The following is a 20,944-nucleotide window of genomic DNA, read 5'->3' as shown; positions in this document are numbered from 1 at the left end:
ACACAGCATTGTAGCATGACCCCATGGCATTAATCATCATCTAAAAATATATACATGTTATCAGCTTCTTCCTCTGGTTGTCTCAACGTGTTTGTGTCTGATTTTTTCTTTCTTTTTTTTTTTAGATTGCAAAACTACCCAGGGCAGTGATTGTGCCTCCTTTTTGATTTGTACAGGGTTAAGCACATTGTCAGTTAAAAAATAATGCATGAATGTCAATATGGGAATAAAAAGTGGTTTAAGGACTACTTTAATATCCTACAAGTAACACTTCTGAAAACCTCACAAAAATCAAGATGAGTGTCCTATTTGCAGTACTGATATTGCTAGCCCTCCTCCACCTCCCAAATCCCTTTAAAATCTGAATGAACATAGAAAATCCAGAATGGGTGGCAGTCCTAATGTGCCAGCTTCCCATTCATCCAAAAGCCCATTTATCTGAAGGTTTAATGATGTTCCTTAGGATCATCAGGCAAATGGGGTTGAACTCTTATACAATGCTGTTGTATTTCCATATAAACAAGATACAATATGCAAAAATGTGAGAGGTGTATGTGTATTATGAGCTCTGATGGGAAATATTTCTTAAATCTTCTTTAGAAGAGAGGAGCAACATTTTTCTCGAAGTTTTCCAGGGCATTCTGTGTTTTGCTAAATATGCACAGCCATTGTTCTCTGGCACTGTGGTACAAATGTCTGTCAGAAGGAGTCTATTTCAAAACCAGGGCTTTAACTTTTACATTTGTTTGATTGTCATATCTGCAGATATGTCTTTCACAGACAACAGCTACTTAGTGGGGGGTGGGGAGAGGGAAGGAAATACCTTCTCTGTAAAAATGAGTTTTAGATTTAATTTTAGAAAGTTGTCAAATGGAAATTACAGGGCCTATTGATATGCTGTGCTGCAAGTTAAATTTAAGAAAATGTAGGAAATTACATGTGATGGTTGGATTTGTAGGGTAATTGGGAATTCATTTTAGGAGAGAAATACATAAAACCAGTTATAATACACTTTCTGTTGTGGGCCTGATCCTACCCAACCTTTGTTGCTATGGAACTCCCATTGACTTCATTGGAAGTGGTGTGAACAGTATGTACCCAGGATCAAAATATCAATGACTTGAATTAACAAACCACACACACATTCAACATAGTAGATACCATGCATTGAGAAATGAGTCTGTCATTGCCATATTATGTAACAAAAGTTAATTACAGAAACCATACGGATAGTAAATATAACTCTATGCAGAAAATATTTTAATTCCTCTTCCTGTCTGCAAAGCGGCTTGTCTGAATAATTGAAACACTCCTGGGCCAGATTCTCATTTACACTAAGGCCCCTTTATCACCCTCAGTCAATGTAATGGCATGGCACCCATCTCTTATGGGTGTGTGTCTGTCTGGCCCTCTTTAAACAGTCCTGGCCCCTGTATTAGGCCATACACCCAGGACTTTCTCCCTGGTTTCGCACTCTCTGGGCTCTCCTGGCCCTAGCTCGGCCAGTAAGTAGTTCAGATCCCCTTCTGGGGGTTTAATCACTGTCCATTTGTAGGCCACTTCCCCAGTGGTCTATGGGGGCCCTGGACCTGCCCACTACTCTAGGTCCCAGTTCAGAGACCCTAAGAATAGCAGCCACGTGCCACTGTGTCCCTTTAACGAAACTGCGTTCAGTTCTCTGGGCCACATCCCCAGGGCCCCAGCCTTCATCGATGCTTCATTAGCTCAGGGCTCGTCTGTGTTTAGGCCTAACAGCCAGTAGGAACTCTCTCTTGCTCCCTTGGTCCATGCCAGCACTGAGCTGTCCAGGGTACTGCAGTTCCTTTCGGCCAGCCAAGAGCACCATCTACACCAGTGGTTCCCAACCTTTTTCTCCCCCCCCCCCCATACCCATAACAGAACCTGGTCGGGAGCCATGGTCAGGAGTGGGGCTGGAGCTATGGCTTATGGCTGGAAGGCAAGGCCAAAGCTGTGGCTGGGGTTGGGGGCTGTGGTCGGGAGCTGAGCCCAGGGCCAGGAGGAGAGGCCAGAGCTGCGGTGGGGGCTGAGGCCGGGGCTGGACCCAGGTCAGGGCTGGGGCTGCGGCCGGGGCCGGAGCGGAGCTGGGAGCAGAGCGGGGCTGAGTGGCACTCCCTCCTTGCCCCCCAAGGGTCTGGCCTCGGCCTCACCATGTCCCCCCCCTCCCCCAAATGTTCCTCCATGCCCCCTTAGGGGGGCACATCCCACAGTTTGGGGACCGCTGATCTCCTCCTCTGGCTCCAGCAAGGAACTGACTGTCTCTGAGCTGCAGCTCCTTTTTATATGGCCCTCCTGGGCCCTGATTGGCTGCTTTCTGTGGAGTCTCTCTAGGCTGCTCAGAGGGCTTAATTCCACTGCTCCTTTCCTGAAATGGCTGTGACACGACCCTGAGGCCTCTAGCAGAGGGCCTCTGGGCCTAGTCCACCCCGTCACAGGAAGCATAAGTTGGTGTAAATTACATTTATATCTGTGCAAATGATAATGATGACCTACTGTGTTTAGTACCAACACTGTATGATGGCCTCTCACCTAGAGGGTCACCAGTGACAACTCTGTTACTCTTCTTATTGTGCACATTATTTCAAGATCTCTTCAGTTATTTTTAACCTGTTACCTCATTTCAGTGAGATGCAACTCCACACAGCAACATAGCTCCAGCCACAACAGACCTTTTTAAAATATACCTTTCATTCTTGCTTTTCTGAGATTATACTTAACTGAGCCACGTGGAATTTTGGTATTATACTGTATAAACTAATGCATTTACAACACCATTCAGCATCCTGGAAGTAATTAACAGTTTTATGTATGCTGATAAAATCTTTACTGAAAATTCCTTGTGCTATGACGTAGTATTTGTTCATATTCACACTCATTTCCAGTTAGAAACCAGACATAGCCTCTACATTTCTAATTCTGTCACAATCACTAAATATCCCTAGGCTACAGTTTAATTAAAGGCAATTCCTGGACCTGATCTTTCTGCAGGCATTTTACTATATTATTCAATATAAACTGGATAATATTCCTAACACAATTTTATAAGAACCCAAACCCGCTGTTCTGGAAAAACCATTATGTTTTGATACACTTAGACTTTTCACTTGACCTAGTCAGTGCATGTTGCTATTTGTTCAAAGTTTCTAGTCTGTTCAGCTATGACACTCACGTATGCAACAGCTGGACAGACTAGAAATCTGACATTAACATAAATGGACCACAATTGTTGTGTTTTCATTTAATAATCTAGTATTGATGCCCCTCCACTTATCTCTTGTTCTGGTCCTGAGATGCTAGAGTGATTCAGGTGCTTTCTACAAAATGTTTAGCAAATGTATCCCATATTTACAAATGTATATATAAAACATCCAGCAAAATTTGTATAACATTGCATCTAACCATTTGAATATAATATTAATTTTCTAAGTGCAAAGATTAAACATTTACAAGATTGCACTCATTCTTTTTATTTATAATTTCTAAAATACATGAAAAAAGGTCTGATTCTGGTGCCCATTGTATATATCAGGAGTAATCATGTTGGTGTCAAAGGATGTACAGTGAATCAGACCCATCATGGCCAATATTTTTCAACATTAGAAGCCTAAATATAAACTCCTAAGTCAATATTTAGGCCCCTGTACTCCAATTCACTGCACACAAGAGTGACACTGAGGTTAATTTATGATTTATTCCAATTCTCAAACTAGCTACCTTGGACTCTTGCATATGAGAGTCAATTCCTTTGACCTACAAACCTTTTATTTGCATGGGAAAAAGCAAACTTTTCAAATTTTTTATGGTTTCCAGAATGCATTAAAATGTTTATTTTTTAGTTTTTGTTGTTCTGAAATAGAAACAATAGGTCAAACTCTCTCCACTGATCTGGCCCCTTTATGTGGCTCTGGTTGTACTGATTGCATTTAGCCAGCTCAGATTTTTCCCTAGTTGAAGGGGAGCTCTTAGCTGGAGTGAGAGTGAAATAAGTGGAACTGGCTGGTGCAGTGTGATCAGAACACAGCTGTGTTCGTGCAATTCTTAGCTTTTGGAAACTACCTTGGGGACCTATACTGGGGCCACAGCTGTGCAGGGAAGAGAGCCAGGGAATCATAAATGGCTCCCTGTGGGACACCACCTTTCATATACTAGGCAGATTTGGCTCTGAAAAGAATCTGGCCCTATATGTATTGCCCTTATTTTTACACAATTATTAGTTTGAACATGATTGTAATTGATTTTGGAAACATGTTGATTAATATACTCAGCTTGCTTGTAAATATTGCCTTTGACTGTAAGAGAATGCCATTAAAGGCCTTCATGCTTGCGAATATGTTCCATGCACATTTCCATAGGGGAATATGGCTGTTCATGTACAACAGGGCAACTCTCATTCTTCAAAAATGCATTTCCACCAATTAGCACATGTATTAACCTGGAACTCTGGGAAAATAATTTCCAGGCCTAGTTTTATTACATAGGGGTGTTTTAAACAACTATCCAACTGGAGTAGCTTCCCTACTCGCAAAATTTACCCAATGCTGCAATGAAATGGATTTAATTATTTTATTTTTAATGTTTTCCATTTTTAACTGGATTTTTCCAGGCCTACAAAATAGCACCTTTTAAGATCTCTCTCTCTCTCTCTCACACACACACACACACACACACACACACACACACACACTCTAACTTGCTATTTACTTAATATCATGACATTAAAATAAAAACAAACAAAAATTCTTTCTGAACTGATGATGATGTAGCTTCCTGACTCAATTTTCCTGAAATACACATTTTGAAGCTAAATGTAGTAAAATGAACGTTATGGCTTCAGCTTGAGCTTAGGGCACTAAATCAGCATACCATCAAATACAGTTTGATATAGTTAGCATTATCTGTTCAGCTGAGGCATAGGACATGTTTCATGCAGCTTGAAGGGATTTCACTTTTGGCACTTAACCTCCTCATTTTTGTGTAGTTTCCTTTTCTGAAATTAAATGCTATAGTGTTGGGTTGTTGTGGCGTTTTCCTTGGCACAGGGATGTTAAATTTAATTATATTGTGGTTTCAGAGTAGCAGCTGTGTTAGTCTGTATCTGCAAAAAGAAAAGGAGGACTTGTGGCACCTTAGAGACTAACAAATTTATTTAAGCATAAGCTTTCGTGAGCTACAGCTCACTTCATTGGATGCATCCGATGAAGTGAGCTGTAGCTCATGAAAGCTTATGCTTAAATAAATTTGTTAGTCTCTAAGGTGCCACAAGTACTCCTTTTTTAATTATATTGTGGTCACTATTACCAAGTGATTCAGCTATATTCTCTTCTTGGACCTGATCCTGTGCTCCACTTAGGACTAAATCAAGAATTGCCCCCTCCCCCTTGTAGGTTCCAGGACTAGCTGCTCCAAGAAGCTGTCATTTAAGGTGTCAAGAAACTTTATATCTGCATCCCATCCTGAGGTGACATGTACCCAGTCAATATGTGGTAGTTGAAATCCCCCATTATTATTGAGTTTTTTATTTCATAGCTTCTCTAATCTCTCTGAGCATTTCACAGTCACTATCAACATCCTGGTCTGGTGGTCGGTAATATATCCCTACTGCTTTATTCTTAGAGAATGGAATTACTATCCATAGATATTCTATTATACAGTTTGGTCCATTTAAGATTTTTACTTCATTTGATTCTATTCTTTCTTTCACATATAGTGCCACTCCCCCACCAGTATGACCTGTTCTGTCCTTCCGATATATTTTGTACCCTGGTATTACTGTGTCCCATTGATTATCTTCATTCCACCAAGTTTTTGAGATGCCTATTATATCAATATCCACATTTAATACGAGGCACTCTAGTTCACCCATCTTATTATTTAGACTTCTAGCATTGATATATAAGCACTTTAAAAACTTGCTACTTTTTAGCTGTCTGCCATTACATGATGTAATTGAATGGGACTTTTTTCATTTGACTGTTTCTCATCTGATCCTACCTGTATTTTATCATCTTCCATCCTCTCCTCCTTATTTTGACATAAAGAATCTGCATTAATAGATCCTCCCTTAAGGGATGTCTGTGTCCGAACCACGTGCTCCTCTGCACCTGTCGGCTTTACCTCAACCCTTTGTTTAAAAACTGTTCAATGACCTTTTTAATTTTAAGTGTCAGCAATCTGTTTCCATTTTGGTTTAGGTGGAGCCCATCCTTCCTGTATAGGCTCTCCATTTCCCAAAAGTTTCCCAAAAGATAAGTCCCCAGCCTATAGCAAAAATTCTTGTTAGCCTCTAAATGCATGACCTGGCACTTTGCACTATAAAATTCCATCCCATTTCTATTACTCCAGTTTACAAGGTCATCCAGATCTTCTTGTATGATATTCCGGTCCTCCTCTGTATTGGCAATACCTCCCCACTTTGTGTCATCTGCAAATTTTATTAGCATACATCCACTTTTTGTGCCAAGGTCCGGAATAAAAATGTTAAATAAAATTGTTCCTAAAACCAATCCCTGAGGAACTCCACTAGTAACCTCCCACCAGCCTCACAGCTCACCTTTCAGTATGACCTGCTGTGTCTCTCCTTTAATCAGTTCCTTATCCACCTTTCAATTTCCATATTGATCCCCATCTTCTCCAATTTATCTAATAATTTCCCATGTGGAACTATATCAAATGCCTTACTGAAATCCAGGTAGCTTAGATTTACTGCATTTCCTTTGTCTAAAAAATCAGTTATCTCCTCAATGAAGGAGATCAAGTTGGTCTGGCACAATCTACCTTTTGTAAAACCATGTTGTATTTTATCCCAATTACCATTCACCTCTATGTCCTTAACTACTTTCTCTTTCAAAATTTGTTCCAAGACCTTGCATACTACTGAGGTCAAACTAACAGGCCTGTAGTTTCCTGGATCACTTTTCCCCCCTTTCTTAAAAAATAGGAACTATATTGGCAATTCTCCAGTCATAGGGTATGACCCCTGAGTTTACAGATTCATTAAAATCCTTGCTATTGGGCTTGCAATTTCATGTGCCAGTTCCTTTAATATTCTTGGATGGAGATTGTCTTTCCCCTCCACCCCCAATTTAAGCTGTTTAAGTTTGACTTCCACATTGTAAGTGGTAAATTCTACCTCAATATCCTTATAGTCATTAGCCACTCTGCCACAATCCCAATCTCTTCATTAGCCTCATTAAAAACCGAGGCAAAGTATTTGTTTAGGTTTTGGGACTTCCACCCCATCCTCAGTGCTTAGTGGTCCCACTTCTTCTTTCCTTGTTTTCTTCTTATTTATACAGCTGTAGAACCTTTCACTGTTGGTTTTAATTCCCTTTGCAAGGTCCAACTCTGCTTTGTTTTTGGCAGTTCTCACTTTATCCCTATGCTTTCTGACCTCCATGAGGTAGCTTTCCTTGCTGATCCATCCCATCTTCTGTTCCTTGTAGGCTTTCTGCTTTCTCTTAATTACCTGTTTTTGAGAAGCTTGCTCATCCAGCTTGGTCTGCAACCCTTCCCTAAGAATTGTTTCCCCTTGCTTGGGATGCAGGCTTCAGATAGTTTCTGCAACTTTGTTTTAAACAATTCCAAGCATCCTCCACATTCAGATCCTTGAGTTCTTCGGGCAACTCCACTTTGCTAACTAAGTCCCTTCATTTTTTAAAGTTAGTTCTTTTGAAATCAAGGACCCTTGTTGCAGATCTGTTTTTTGTTTATCCTTCCATTTAGTTTAAACTGAATTCGCCCATGATCGAGCAAACCAAGGTTGTCCCCTACAACCAGTTCTATGAGGTCCTCACTACTCACAAATACCAAATCTAAAATGACATCACCTCTTGTTGGTCCAGCAACTATTTGGTGAGAAATTGTCAGCTATCACATCCTAGAAAATCTGAGCCCTACTGTTAGTAGTAGCACTTGTCCTCCAATCTATATCTGGGAAGTTAAAGCCTCCCATAATCACGCAATTACCAGTAGTATTTATTTCATTAAAACATTCAAGAGGTCTCTATCCATATCCAAATTTGGATCTTGGTGGTCTGTAACACATCCCAAGCACTATATCAGGGGAACCTCTAGTAGCTTTCCTCCCCAAAGTGATTTTGGCCCAGACAGACACTGTCTTATCCATTCTATCACTTCTAATTTCTTTACAGTCAACCCCATCATTTATATACAATGCTACTCCACTACGTGTGCCTTTATTTCTGTCTTTCTTGAACAGCACATACACTTCAATACACGTACTCCAGTCATAACTACTATTCCACCATGTTTCTGTTATCCCTATAATATCTGGTTTCACATCCTATACCAGTAGTTCTTGTTCCTCAGTTTTTGTTACCCAGTCTCCTTGCATTGGTACAAACATCTGAACTATTGCTGCTTGGCTTCGCCCACATTCCTGCCCAATTGGGTACAGTCATTCTACTGCCAGTGTCACCTATCTGACTGGTATCAACACTCTCCCTCCTCTTAATGTCCATTCTACCCCCACTGCTGTTCCTTTCTCCATTGCTGTATCCTTTCTTACTTGATTTTCCTTCCTCTCAATGTTAAAATTAGAGGTGGAGATTACATGAGCATCTCCCAATGGTCTCTCCTGAGTTCCAAGTTTAAAGCTCTTTTAATGAGTTGTGCCAACCTCCAACCCAGAAGTCTATTTCCCTCCCAACTCAGGTGGAGTCCATCCCATGAGAACTGTCCTCTGTCCATGAATGCCTCCCAGTGGTCAAACATCCCAAAGCCCTCCTTATAGCCACTGCCTGAGCCATCTGTTGATCATCATAATCTTGTCTCACCTTCATTCTCCTCCTCTAGGGAGAGGCAGAATCCCACTGAAGATCACCTGAGCCTTCATTTCCCTAAGTGTCTTCCTCAGGCTGGCATAGATGTGTTCCAGTGAGAATCTAGCTGTGTCATTTGTTCCCATGTGAAGGACTATCAGTGGATTCTTTCCTGCTCCCATTCAGCATCCAGTATCTTAGTTCCTGGCAGACAGGACACCCTTCTGTTCTCCAGATCAGCTCTGGTGACAGACCTGTCTGTTCTTCTTAGTAGAGAGTCCCCAATCACGTAGACCTGCCTTTTTCTGGTGATGGTGTCATTATCTTGCCTTCCTCCTGTTCTTTCTGGATGTGCGTCCTCTTGTCTTTTATTCTCTCTTGCAATCTTCTGTGAGCCATCCTGTATCCTCCTGCAGCTCTGAACTCTGTGTATCTCAATTGGCTCTTTTCTTCTCATAGGTAGTCGCTTTTATCTTCTTCCTTGCCTTCCCTCCTTCACTTATGGCCGTCTGTGCCCCTCCTTCATTTTCCAGCTCAGCAAACCTGTTCCTGAGCTCTGTCTCATTCACTAGCTGATCTTTTCCTCTGCCTGGTTTTTGTAGTCACATGCTTCCATTGGCCACTTCCCTCACCCAGCAGTCTCCCTTCCGAGTTCTTCAGTCCAGTTTGCATCTGTGAGTCTTGACTTTTCCCTTCAGCCTCCTCTTGCCTTTGCTCCATCATCTGCTAGAACCCCCTTCAAAACTCAACCATAGTTTCCACCTGCATCTCCTCAGATCTTCTCTTCCATCAGCTCTGCAGATGGCACTTCATACTAATGAAGCTCTTTCAGATTACCTGCTCTAGGATCATGTACATCCCACAGCTTCCACATCCCGTCATCTTCATTGTCTCTTCCATGGCTTCAGTCACTACCACTGCTACCTCTGTACCTGTCATAGCCTTCCCACCTAAATTCCTATTCTCTGCCCCTAAAGATCATAAAAATCAGCACCATAAATGGCAGTAATGTAACAGTCTCTGTAGAGAACACAAGGATTAAACTGATTTGAAGACTTTACTATCCTCCCATAGGTAATATGGATACTCCAGGTCATAGTTGAAACACTATAGCCTGAAAGTGCAGGGAAGCTGTTGCCTGTATTGTTTTTGCTCTGTGCATAATCAGAGGGTTTCAGATATCTAGAGCTGTCAATCAATGCCTTTTAAAGAGCACAATTAAGAAAAAAGTCTTGAATTGGAGAATCATTATAGGAATTCTTTCAAACTCCAGAAGGAATTTCAAATTCAGCGGCTGTTTGGTCTTCTTGATTCTCTGTGAAATAGAGACAATAGCTGTTTATGAGGATGCTAAAATAATAATGCGTTTTGTGTTACTGGTGACTAATAATATATTGTCAAATGGTGGGCTGGAATATGCATGATTTTGTCATGTAGAAAACCTCTTCTACCTCCCTAGCATTCATAGAAGGACATTTTCTTTCTACCCCACAGCACTTCTGTTTTTCACACAAAAATACAAGATCTTGTTTATTGCTAATATGTCTTACTGGGTGTATTTAATACGCCCAGTATTTATTTAAATCACTATTGCAAAATTAGAAAGTGAGACTAAAAAGTGGAGTTTAATACAAAAAGGATTTGAGTATGCGACACAAATCACCAAATATGAGACATGTCTAGTTAAGGGTGCATCCAGCTTTCTAAAATGTTGATGTACACAGGAAAGGTGTTGTGTGTGTTGTTTATTGTTGTTGCTGTTGAATTTTTTTCTTTGAAAATATTTGTTTTTGTTTTTTTTTAAAAAATCTAGAATTTTTTTGTCAAACATGTACTTTTTCTATAGAAACATTTGTTTTGACTCACAGTCATTTTTAATCAAAAAACAGTTTGAATGAAAATTTTTTACCAGCTTTACTCAGCCTACCTCCCAGGCCAGTAACTGTGGAGTTACTATTCCAAAGGGGAGGGAGGGGGTAATTCCTCACAACAGTGACTGTGAAATTCCAGAATGATTGTTAGAGTCTCATAGTTTTCCTTAGGGCCAGCCCTGTGGCCCTGTGCAGTTAATATATAGTACAATGGCAGCTTGGCTCAGAAGAATGACATTGGAGGGACCCATTAAGCATAGCCTAAACTACTCTCGACATTCCCACTTGGGGAATATGCTGTCCCTGATTGACATTATTAGCTAGGAACGTTTTTTTTAAATAAGGGCCAATCAGCCTAAAGTTGTCACTTGTCCCTGGTTGACAGCTCTGCCACGGGAAACAAAAGGCCCATCAGACTGAAGATTATTCCTAAACAATAAGAGGGGAAGGAAGGCGCCTCCATGATGTCTGACAGGAAGGTGTAAGGACTAAAGCCATGTCAAATGATGTAGACACCAGGAGAAAGAGAATTCTCATTAAAGGTATCATTTATTTCTTTCAGCGAATGAGCAGGAAAAATAGGGCTGAAGTCTGCTCCCACATAACTCAAGGGAAGTGTTGCCACTGATTTCAATAGGAGCAGGCCTTAAAGGAAACAACTTGAAATTTCTCCTTTTCATAAGGATGCTGGCTTCTCACCAGGAATAAAGTAAAATGCAGCAAATTCTATAACCGTGTTTATTAAAAAAAACCCTTTCTATTGTCATTTATGTTCCCGATACTTTTAACTTCTTCCCTGTTAAAACAGAGAGTTTGCATAATATGTTAGTAACTCTTAGTTTCCCAGCAAGGCTCTGGCTGCTGGGTAAAGTCTTTATCAGTGAGTGGACAAAAATGAATGTTTTAACAAAATAACAATGAAACTGAAGTGAATTAGACTAGCATTATCTAATATGAATTCTATTTCCTTAGCAGTGTGTAACATTCTCTGGGTTTTATCATAATCCTTTAAACTGATGGCAATGATTTATTTTTGCTAGATGAATGAAGAAACTAATTGTTGAATTGCTGGATAGAGGCTTTGTTAAATTATCCCCAGACTGAATGGGAGTCTCTCAATGAATTGTTTTGTGTGCTTGCTTGTCATTAGACATTTTGGACCTGATTTTTCTCAAACTTTTATGCTAGGGTAGATCAGAGAAACTTCACTGACGTCAATAGATTTCCATTGGTTTTGAACCAGTGGGAAAGACCAGGCCTTCTGTGTTTCTGATGTCAAATATCCTTTTTGTACTATGATACCTCGTTTAAAGGGAAGTCTGATAGGTTAGTTCCAACATTTAGGTTTTGTTGGTTTACAAAATTTAAACGAGAGTTTAGAAGAGTAATTTTAATATGAGTGCTTTCATGATTTTTTAACTATACATTTAAAATGAAGCTTATCCTTTGCTCTTTTGGATACCCAAAATGAAGAGCAACTAGGGCTGACTTTTTAGATGCTCTAAGTATACAGAGCTCCTATTGACTAAAACTGTAGTTGTGAGAGCGCAGCACTTATGAAAATCAGGCCCCCTAGTACATGAGCACTTAAGTGAAACTGGCTGAGAACTGAGCAGTCAAGTTTTGCTATCTCTGTGAGTGGAATGCAACAAGTAAAATATGGAGCATAAATGGTGGAAATCCATGTGGTGGTTTTTGTTTTTGTTTTTAATTTCTGTGGGGTTTGTTAATGTGTTTGGTGGGGTTTGTAAAATAGATTTGGAATTTAAAACAAACAAATGTGTTCTATTTGAGAGACAAAGTGGGTGAGGTAATATCTTTTATTGAACCAACTTCTGTTGGTGAGAGAAGCCAGCTTTGAGCCACACAGGGCTCTTCTTCAGGTCTGGGAAAGGTATGTTTCAAGTGCTTTTCCCAGAAATAAAGAAGAGCTCTGTGTGGCTCAAAAGCTTGTCTCTCTCTCACCAAGAGAAGTTGGTCCAATAAAAGATATTACCTTGCCAGCCTTGTCTCTCTCATATCCTGAGACTGATACAACTAGAACTACGCTATGTGTTCTACGTGTCATTTTCCCTTTAAAGGGACACCAACTTAAATATCAACATTCTGTTTAAATTTTTTTTCTACCAAAGTTACAAGTAACACCTGAGATTACTATGAGGGGAAAACTGCTTAATTTAAATCCATGGCTATTTGTATTGCCATTTTCACTGTGCACCCTTAGTACCGACAATCTGGGCATTAAAAAATTATGAGATTGGCATAAAAATCATTTTTTTCATTTAGCTGACCCATGTGCCGCCATGGAGCTCCAATATATCCACTGATTTGGTCCATGTGGGATCTGTTACAGAATTGGGGCTCTAGTCAATTTCCCCTGCTGTTTGTGTGGGTCTTTCATGCAGCAACAAAGGGAGGTAAAAACATTTATCAAAATTAGGAAAACATCATTGTAAAAACACAAACATTGACATGGGGAAGGAGTAGTGCTTGAAACTATAGGAATGAACCTACTGGACCAGTTCAGTGTCCAGCTGGGAGAGGGCTCCCTACTCCCTCCAGTAGAGGAAAAAGAACCGTTTTAGGTGAGGGGAGGCCAAGCTGATGAGGTAGCTGAAGGTTGCATGAGAACAGGGAGCAGTCAAATATAGGCAGCTACCTGGTAGAAGGTGGCCTGAGAGCTGGACAGAGACTCAGCTTGTTGCTGACAAGGGACCAGTGGTAACTGGAGCAGAAGGATGCAGGGAAGCAGCCAGCAAGTAAGACGGTGCAGTGGAAGGGTTGAAAGGAGGCTCTGACCTGTGTGCCCTTGTACTGGACCTACCCCTTGAGAGTGGACTAGGGACAGTTGTTTTGATCTTTATGCTGTAGTTTAAATTAATTGTTCCTAGAGCATTTGTTCCTTGTATTTTTGGCAGCCCAAAGGAAGGAATGGTCTGAAAATGGAGTGTTCAGAGCCTGGGAACCTATGGATGGCTAAAGCCTAGTTCTTGGAGCAGCTACAGCCCTTGTCTCCAAGCTAGTGGTACAGGAAGTATGCCTCCAGACATCTAGGGGTAGCACAGCACTTATACTGACACCTTACAGTGGGGATGCTTACACTACTTCTAAATTGAGTGACTTCATGTTGAGGGGGTCGCACAAATATGGTTTCAAGGATTAACCTTATGCCCTTTCACCCATTTCTTTGAGATGAAAAATAAAATTGCCTGTGTACAGAAACAAAGAAACTGTTTTTCATACTGTGTGGTGGACAACATGTTGATTTGTATGATATATGAACAGATGGGCTTTTCTGTACCAATAGGCTAACACCAGAGACCCTCAAAAGCCTCTACAAATTGAACAATAATACAGGTCTTTAATGTAAACTATTTATGAGTAAGACAAGAAAGAGAAATTTCTCCTGGAGCTTCCTAAGCAAGCAACTGCTCTTCATTAAGCTAAAGAACATCTTAAATACCTTAGAGCAGCAGGGACACTTAATCCTCAACTCTTCACAAACACTCCCATCTCTGAGGTGTTGAAGTCAGGTATTTTGTACAATGCCGTCACAAGGTATGTCAAATAATATGACACCACACATTTAGTGCATGGAATGGTGCAAACCTGGGGAGCATGAGGAGGGATTTTGCCTCAATCAGCTCAGTGGAATTCCACAGCTCCTCCACAAAATCCTCCTCCATCCTTTAGAAAAAGCATCACCTGCTATCTTCCTTCCTTGTATGGTGTGACTGACCTCTTCTCCAGGCTGGTGCAGAAGGACACAGCCATGTCTTGCCTCCCACACACACCTCTCTACTCTTTTATTGGACTCCCTGAACCATAGACTGCAATCCTGGTGCTTTGGTCTTACCCTGTTTGTCCTTCTTGGGTCTTGAAATTTATTAGTTTAAAAATTGAGGATCAGATTTTTCAAGGGGATTGTAGCCTTATTGATTTCAAAGGGAGCTTATGTGGCCAATCCCCCAGTCTCCTTTGATAATCTCAAACTGGGGGATCTATCTGGCCTGCGTGGATGTTAAAGGTCTCATGGCACGCTTTGTAAGTACGGGTCTGCCTTGGTGTCTTTGGCCAAAATTTCTCCCTCAACTACAGAAGTGACTGCATTTCAGTGGTAGGTGACATTTATTTATAAAGCATTTTGAAATTAAAAGTGTTATACAAGTGTAAAACATTACTGTTGCTTTTAGAAACAATAAGTGAAAACCCCTCTGTGTTGGCCAACAATCCACCTCAATAAAATAGGTTTGAATGTCTGGACAGACTATAATCTACAGCAGTGGTTCCCAAACTTTTTTCAGCCAAAGGACCCTTTGGCATCTGACTAAATATCCCAGACCCCTTTCATTTCCGGTATTACTGTAACATCCCTGCTAGAGTGACATACTCACCATGTGTGAGAGGAGTTCACACTGTGGAGAGAACAAAATGGCACCCGCTATGTGGCAAAATTGCCAGAATGCTGTTCTGATGCAATCTGGCCTCTGCATAACCCACAGTGGACCCTAGGAGTCCAAGGACCGCACTTTTGGAAAGACTGATCTACAGTATTGCTAAATATTTTGGAACTCCTACATTTTCACTGTAATTTGGGATTAAGCCCAGTGACATGTATTAAAACAGGAATTATATAATGAAGTCTTTCACAGCTCTTGAAAATGAAGAGTTAATGGCTGCTGCATTTTGCCTATACACCATTACTGAGCTACCGTTATGTAACTAATTGGCTTGTAAAGGACTGTGTGATAACTTGAGTAAGGAAGGCACTGCTATTTAAAGAAAACCAACAATTTCAATTCTAAATTTCTATACATGTTTTTTCAATCAGCCTGCAGGTTGTCATTTGGTCAGGGTCACTTTTGAAGTGAGCTAGATTCCTAGTTCAATAAATGTGTAAATTAAAAAAATGTTCTTGAGAAAGCAGATGCACAAGCAAGAATGTGGTTGCATACTTAGTGTCACTTTGCCATGCTATCACTGTGTTCCTAGCAGTAGCCAGACATCAGTAAATCAAAACTAATTTTTCTTCCTTAACATATTGTAATCCAGGATTAACATACACAAAATGTTTTGATATCCTTATTTAGAAAGCAGGTGATGGCTTTATAACTAGCTGAATAGAATCCAGTTTGCTGAGGGGAAAAAAGCTAATTACAGGGAAGAACCTAAATTATGGATTTAAAACATAAAGGCCTGATACATTCATAATTCAGAATGAAACTCTGGGTCGGTTCTCTGTACTTCACTACACTGTTATGCCTGGTGTGTGCATTATGGAGATATAAGAATAATGCATAATGTTGCACTATACATCCCCTCCAATACTTAGGCAAGTATAAGTACTGCCACCATTTTGATTTGTCCCGCAGGGAAGAATAATTGTCTTGTGAAGCTCCACCACAGCACCATGACATTTGCGTTGACATAGGATGATGCATAGAATGATTCTGTCTTTATTGTGTGAGTGAGGTTCTGACAACCTTGGGAGATAAAAATCATTGCACATTTTTTTACAAGAAGAGAGTATTAACCCAAGTTTTTGGACAAATTCTATTAATGGTAACTTCATCCTACCTACTTTGAATTCCCCAGGTATTTTCAATTTAATGGAGTATTTTTTATTTCCTGGGCTAAACTGATTGATAGTGCTACTGTGTGCTGTTTAAACGACTGTCACAACTGATCCCACAGGTGGATGTATTTCAGAGGCAGATGAAAGGACTCTTCTACATGTAAGTTTAGTTTCCTTCCAAATGAAAGGAAATATGTAATAAGATTCCAGGATTGTTACTCTGTATGTCACTTTGAAGCATAGAATGTCTTTTGAGTCAGCATGAAGGATTGGGAACAACTACAAGCTTGGTTTTGTTCAGAATATCATCAGGTTCAGTCATCACTGGGCCCTGTGAGAACTGGATGGAATGTTGGCATCTGAAGGTTCCGTGGCAGTTGGAACGTGACAGCTGATCAGAGGAGGTGGGGGTAACAGTTTCATGGGTAACAAACAATGGCCGTGCCTCCAGCCAGGCAGTAGCTCTGTGCAAAAAATTTGGGGAACATGTTCCCACAGCAATGTTGCTCACTATAACACAGTGCGTGCCCCCCATTTTTGGCTTTTGTACACACATGACTTTAAGAATTACACCAGTGTGAGAGCACAGGCTTTCAGCTACTAGTCTATATGTAATATGTTATTGTCATGCACTGCTACAATGTTAACACATAGCATTTTCATGATACCTTAACTCTGCATTGATCCACTGTTAAAGTGCTAGAAGGGATCTTATAACAATGGTAAATAAAGGCTGTTCCTCCGCAGCTTTAATTTATGCCAGGATTGATTGCCTGAGGTTTTAGGGAGCTGCAGTCAACCCCTAAATATCTTGCCTGAGGCCACAGAATGAGCAGCGCTAGTGCCAGGAATAGAATTTAGGAGGACCCCTGGCGGCCAGCACCCTGCTGTAACTACACTTCTTCCTCATTTATTCCTTCCCCCCGCCATGTGTCTTTTGTGTATAATCTCATTAAGGTGCCTTTTATATTCTTTGATTTGTAGTGTTGTAGCTGTGTTGGTCCCAGGATATGAGAGACAAGGTGGGTGATTGGACCAACTTCTGTTGGTGGAAGAGACAGCCTTTCAAGATCCATGGGTCCTACGCATGCTTATCATAGCGTGCGGTATACCTCATCCAGTGCATCAAAGGCCCCAACAACAACTATGTAGGTGAAACCAGACAATCATTGTGCTCTCGAATGAACACACACAGAAAAATAAAAGAGAAAAACACCCTATCATCCATGGGCAAACATTTTTCACAAAGTGATCACTCCATATCCGACCTCTAAGTCCTCATCCTTAGAGAAAACCTGTCCAACTCCTTCAAAAGACAAGTTTGGGAATTTAAACTCATAATTCTGCTAGACACTAAAAATCATAGTAACAACAAAGACACTGGTTTTATGGCTCATAACAGTTTGCAACCTACTTAACCCTCCTTTTATCTTATGATTACAGAAGTATTAATTGCCCAGTTTGTTTTAAGTGGCTTCTTGCAACCTGTGTTAACCCCTTATGCTTAACAATCTGTCCCATCTTGTATATAGCTATGACTCTCTTGTTACCTTTTCCAAACCTGAAGAAGAGCTCTGTGAAGCTAAAAAACTTCTCTTCCACCAACCGAAGTTGGCCAATAAAATATATTACCTCACCCACTTTGTCTCTCTCTTATTGTTTTGTTCCTTCTATTGTACTCTGTCCTGGTAAATTTGAATAGAAAATACATCCTACTGCACAACTGTTTGTGAACACCAGGAATTTATAACTTTGAAATTCTGCTTCATACAATAACTACATTATCTTAGTGCTGGATAGTGATGGAGTCTGCTTTTGGGAGTGGGAATCAGACTGCTCATACTTTGGACTAATTTCCAAGCTTCTTTCGCCCTCCTCTTTCCCCTTTTGCTGTCCCTATCCCCTCCCTAATTCCTGATAGGCCTCAGGAGTGGCTGCTACAAACAAAGATTGTGTGTTCTTCTCAGTAAAAACTGGCCTTGTTTTCTGTTGCTAGGCTACCCCATTACAGCTCCCATTGAAGAAATGCTCCGTGGTGGGAAATGGTGGGATTCTGAAGAAGAGTGGCTGCGGCAGACAAATAGATCAAGCAGATTTTGTCATGCGGTAAGACAGAACCCAGCTGCAGCACTGCCTCCCTCCTTCTCCCCCCCCCCCAAGTCTACGACCTTTCAAAGCTGTTTGTTTGTGATTAATCAATTGTAACTTGCCTTTTTTTCTTTTTCAGGGTGATTTACACAAGTGATTTGGGGGGAAGGCAGCAATGGCAGACTTATATACCCTCCCTGGCTATGGGGAAGCTTATCTCTGGGAGACTTATAGATGGATGAATTAGGCCGCATTAGACGTTAGCCTGACAAACACAATGGCAGTGAGGGAGAAAGCCGCCTTTTCTTTTGCTTTCTAATTACATTAGGAAGGGTCTGATCCTACAAGATGCTGAGTGCCCTCTTATGAAACTCATATCCTCATCCCCACCCCTTTGAAGTCAATCTGAGTAGATAGAACTTGACAGGGAGAGACCCAAAATGAGAGAGTGGGCTAAAATGTTTTCCTGTGACTTTTCTCCCCTAAGATTCAGTTCTGACCATCTGAAAATAGAGCAGACTTCTTTCCTCGGCACAGTTTGCTTTTAAACTCCCCTCATTCTCTTTTTGCTCCTGTGTTTCTGAAGGTATTAGGATCTGTCAAGTAGGACCTTGTGCTATATAGTTCTTCCTTGATTGAATTTGGCACTATCTAGATCTGCACTCTAGATATTGGAGGGGAGGAAAAGAAATTAGTTCCTCTTTGTTAAATATGAACAAGAAAAATGTTGTGGGGGAAGCGGGGAGGAAGGAAAGCTAAGCGTGCCATTTCTCATCTTTATAGGAGTTTCTCATGGCTCTGAAACGGATGCAGAATTAACTCCCACTTCTAAGAGTTCCCTGATCAGATTTTGATGGCTTATTATAAAACTACTAATTTGTGAAAAAACAAACATTGTTACCATTCTGGTTTGCACCCAAGAGACCAAATACCTTCCTTAATAGAGCAGAGAAGTAAACTACAGAAAAAAGAAATATGTACTGTACACTTAAAATATATGCAGGAAAGAAAATAGGCACGGAGGGGGACAGTGCATTAGTTGCTCTTAAAACATTTACATTTTGCATTTGCAACTAGATAACATTATTACAGTATTCCCTAAAGTTTCTTATACCTGGTTTATGGAATACCTAAGGAGTGCTTCAGTAGTGAAAATTAGTTACAAAGACAATTAGAACATTTTTAAGGGCATCTATTGTGGACTGATAGGAAAACATTTCCCGCTACCAAAAGGGGAACTTGGCCATAGGCTATTTTTAGTGTATTGTGAGTTGGATAGAAGTGGTAGGGGGAAATCCTGCAAAATCGAGCAGCTGATTGCAAGCAGGATTGCATTAGTCACACAGTCATATTTATGGGGAAAGGTTTAAGATCTTTTAAGTGTACTGGATAATATATAGGTGGTGAAATGCTTTTCATTAGCAGGTGGAGTACATTAGATTTAATTGACCTTTTCCATATCTAATTGCTGTAATTCTATAGTTGAGTGTAAAAATATACATATTTTACTTGGTAATGTCTCCACAAATTACATGAAGTTGCTTCAGCTTGCTAATAAGATCTTTGTGCAGCTTCCTTTAAAATACCTCTTCAGTAACATCAAATATTATACCAATTTTAAACATATTGCAGTTTTTTCCCCGTTCAAAATGTTTTTATTTTAAATTTATTCAGTTACTATCCATCTCCTATGAGATCTGTCACAAGATTACAATTATATTCTTTGATATACTGTAATCACTGAAGTTAGCTAATTACACAGTAATGTGGAAAATGGAGGAGTTTAAACCCGTTGCTTGAACATACACTAAATAATGTTGCAATAATACAAAGATTGCATTACAGCAGCAGATCTCAGTCTTTAAGATGTAGCCCACCAGACCTAAAATTCAAAAGTATTTAGCATATCACCTTCATAATTGTACTCAGGGTAGTCATAATGGATTCTTATTTTGACAATATACCTTAAACCAGTGTTTCTGAACCTTTTCAGGTTTGCCGCCCCTTATTTGAAGACCACATTTTTGTGACCCTACCTTAAGTTTACTGTAAGAGTAAGAATAGAAATGATATAGTGATAACGATAAGCCTATATAATTTGTTTGTGTTTTAAGATGTTGACAGAGAGTACTTGACCTTGAAGGGAAATCGTGCATGGCAGCAGAAGGGGAGTGAGGTGGTTTGAGTTTATTTTATTTTTTTTGCTTTAGGTTGAAATAAAATTTTCAATGCACCGCAATCACTCTTGATTAACTTTCGTAGCTGCTTCAGTGGGTCATGACCCACCAATTGAGAAACACTGCTTTAAACCAACCCAGGTGCCACCTGCTGGTGGCTTTTGTCCCACTAGTGGTATGCGTACTACAGTGGCAGGCCAGTGCATTAGAATAAAGAACCTAAATGAACACTTTCAAACACATTTTTTCATTTAAAAATTCAGATTTGTCCTTTTGACCTCCAGCCAGATTGACAGCATATTTATCCCTCTACAGATATACAGATTATACACCATTGTGCTTGTCTACCACATCAGCTTGCCATTGCCCATCCACATCCATAATAATTGTATTGTTTCCCCTCAGTATGGTTCCTTGCTGGTCTGAGTGATGTGT

The 20,944-nt window shown here is 40.3% G+C and overlaps 1 protein-coding gene across 1 annotated transcript in view; it reads left to right on the top strand.

Moving 5' to 3' along the window:
* The window catches only part of ST8SIA1 (ST8 alpha-N-acetyl-neuraminide alpha-2,8-sialyltransferase 1), a 161,586-nt gene that overhangs the window by 74,170 nt on the left and 66,472 nt on the right, over positions 1 to 20,944 (top strand). The window contains exon 3 of the mRNA XM_073318098.2: positions 18,241 to 18,350. Coding sequence (XP_073174199.2) covers positions 18,241 to 18,350 — 110 coding nt within the window. The remainder of the gene's footprint in view (positions 1 to 18,240; positions 18,351 to 20,944) is intronic.

Source organism: Lepidochelys kempii, chromosome 1, assembly GCF_965140285.1.
Source record: "Lepidochelys kempii isolate rLepKem1 chromosome 1, rLepKem1.hap1, whole genome shotgun sequence".
Taxonomy (NCBI): domain Eukaryota; kingdom Metazoa; phylum Chordata; order Testudines; family Cheloniidae; genus Lepidochelys; species Lepidochelys kempii.
Note: the sequence above shows the minus strand (reverse complement) of the source record. Positions and strands in the feature narration are given on the sequence as shown.